Source organism: Glandiceps talaboti, chromosome 14, assembly GCF_964340395.1.
Source record: "Glandiceps talaboti chromosome 14, keGlaTala1.1, whole genome shotgun sequence".
In the NCBI taxonomy this organism is placed as follows: domain Eukaryota; kingdom Metazoa; phylum Hemichordata; class Enteropneusta; family Spengelidae; genus Glandiceps; species Glandiceps talaboti.
Genome location: NC_135562.1, coordinates 17,991,485 through 17,993,504, shown reverse-complemented (window position 1 = coordinate 17,993,504; position 2,020 = coordinate 17,991,485). Strand labels below are relative to the sequence as shown.

Sequence of the window (2,020 nt, the reverse complement as noted above, 5' to 3'; positions counted from 1 at the left end):
GATATGAAGACCTCTATATATATTCATATTCTAATAAATGTATGCCTGTTATTATTCATTAACAAAGTATTCCGTTTGAAATTTTTTGCATAATATTTTAAAAGGAAATGGAAGAATATATAGTCATGGCTATGGATATTTTGGAGGTTTCTTCTCATGATATATTGGAGATTACTTCTTCCCTACACATTCCAGTAAATCTTTTATGTGGTCTTCATTTTTGGTTTATTCTTTCCATTTCTTTGGCTTTCAACAACTTTCTCAAAATTTTCCCAGAAGCTGATTTTGGGATTTGGTCTATGAACTCAACACCACCCCTGAGTTTTTTGTATGGAGCAACTCTTTCTGAAAGAAGAATCGAAACATAGGTAAACAAGAACTGTGGATGTCACAATTGTGGTTTAAAACGCCATCTTCTGTATGTTTAATTGTTTACTTTATTATCATTTGAATAATACACACGACAAACAGCAATTCATGAGTTACATCTTTTCGTATAAATTCCATTTTTTCCAGAAGAATAAAACACAACATACTGGGATGAAAAAAAAAGGTATAATGCTATCATTGCAAGTTTTAAGCAGCGTGAATCACTACTCGGTGGTATGATACCGTCGAGCCACCCTGCACTAACTTAGTTTTTAAGATTAATTCTTCACTGACCTTCCACAAACTTGATAACGTTTTCTGGTGTCAGTTTATCAGATTTAGGGACAACAAATGCTTTGGGTACTTCTCCTGATTCATCAGGCACACCAATCACAGCAGCATCTTGAATATCTGGGTTGGTTAGTAATACAGCTTCTAATTGTGATGGGGCAACCTGTCAATGTAAACAACACATTGGGAACAAAGGTCACATACAAGAGAGAGAGAGAGAGAGAGAGAGAGAGAGAGAGAGAGAGAGAGAGAGAGAGAGAGAGAGAGAGAGAGAGAGAGAGAGAGAGAGAGAGAGAGAGAGAGAGAGAGAGAGAGAGAGAGAGAGAGAGAGAGAGAGAGATCAGTAAGAAGATAGGACAGAAACAGACAAACAGGTAGACTAAAGCAGACAGATACAGAGAGTGACATAGGGAGACAGACGGAAGGACACACATACACACACAGACAGACAGACAGACAGACAGACAGACAGACAGAGCTAGAAACGGTTGTGATGTATTTACATTGCAATTATATGTATGTTGAATCAAACATGTAATGTCGCCCTCTATGTTAGCTTGGAGAAATAAAGATTGGACTAAATGGACTAATGGACTAAAGAGAGAGTATGCACTTTGTATACAGACAGCCCTGAGTAAAATGGCCCTATCAAACATTCAGTTAAAAACCTCCAGTGCCATTAAACCTGGTTGGCAACATCGCACAGAACTAGAAGGAGTTCCGGCGTAGCTGGGAAACGTTCTTTCTAGCAGCGGAATTGAACAAGAAAGATGAGGCAGTACAAGTCGCCACATTTCTACACATAGCTAGGACCGCAGCACAACAGATATATGAAACATTCCAGTTCACCAATGCCGACGACAAGAAGAGGGTCGACCCCCTTATCGAAAAATTCACAGGATATTGTGAACCATAGAAGAATATCACTAGACAACGGAAAGTAAACAAAACTTTCACGGACTATTTGACCACATTACGCACATTGTTAAAAGACTGTAACTTCGCTCAAGAATTGGCGGGTGAATTTCTAAGAGATCGTATCGAGCACGGTATATGAAACAATTAGGTGAGAGAAGGGATGCTGAGAACTGACAATCTAACTTCAAGTTTGCAAAAAGCAATAGATGCTAGTAAAGTTGCAGAGGTGTCTGCTGATCAGATGAAATATCTTTCATTAGATGGTTCTAGCAGTTCTATGGATGTTCATGATGTGAAAAAGTCAGACAGGAAAAAGTCACATGGTAGGTCAAACTACAGACCTAGAGGTAAATCAAGCTTTGATGAAATGTAGTGTTCAAACTGTCCATATGAACATGAAGCGGGAAAATATTCAGCACATGGTAAAACTTGCCGGAAATGC

At 38.6% G+C, this 2,020-nt stretch overlaps 1 protein-coding gene across 1 annotated transcript in view; it reads right to left on the bottom strand.

Moving 5' to 3' along the window:
* Window positions 1-214: 214 nt before the first annotated feature.
* LOC144445369 (uncharacterized) overlaps window positions 215-2,020 on the bottom strand; it is a 6,970-nt gene continuing 5,164 nt past the window's right edge. The window contains exons 5-6 of the mRNA XM_078134908.1: window positions 664-823; window positions 215-345 (exon numbers count right to left, since the gene is read on the bottom strand). Coding sequence (XP_077991034.1) covers window positions 215-345; window positions 664-823 — 291 coding nt within the window. The remainder of the gene's footprint in view (window positions 346-663; window positions 824-2,020) is intronic.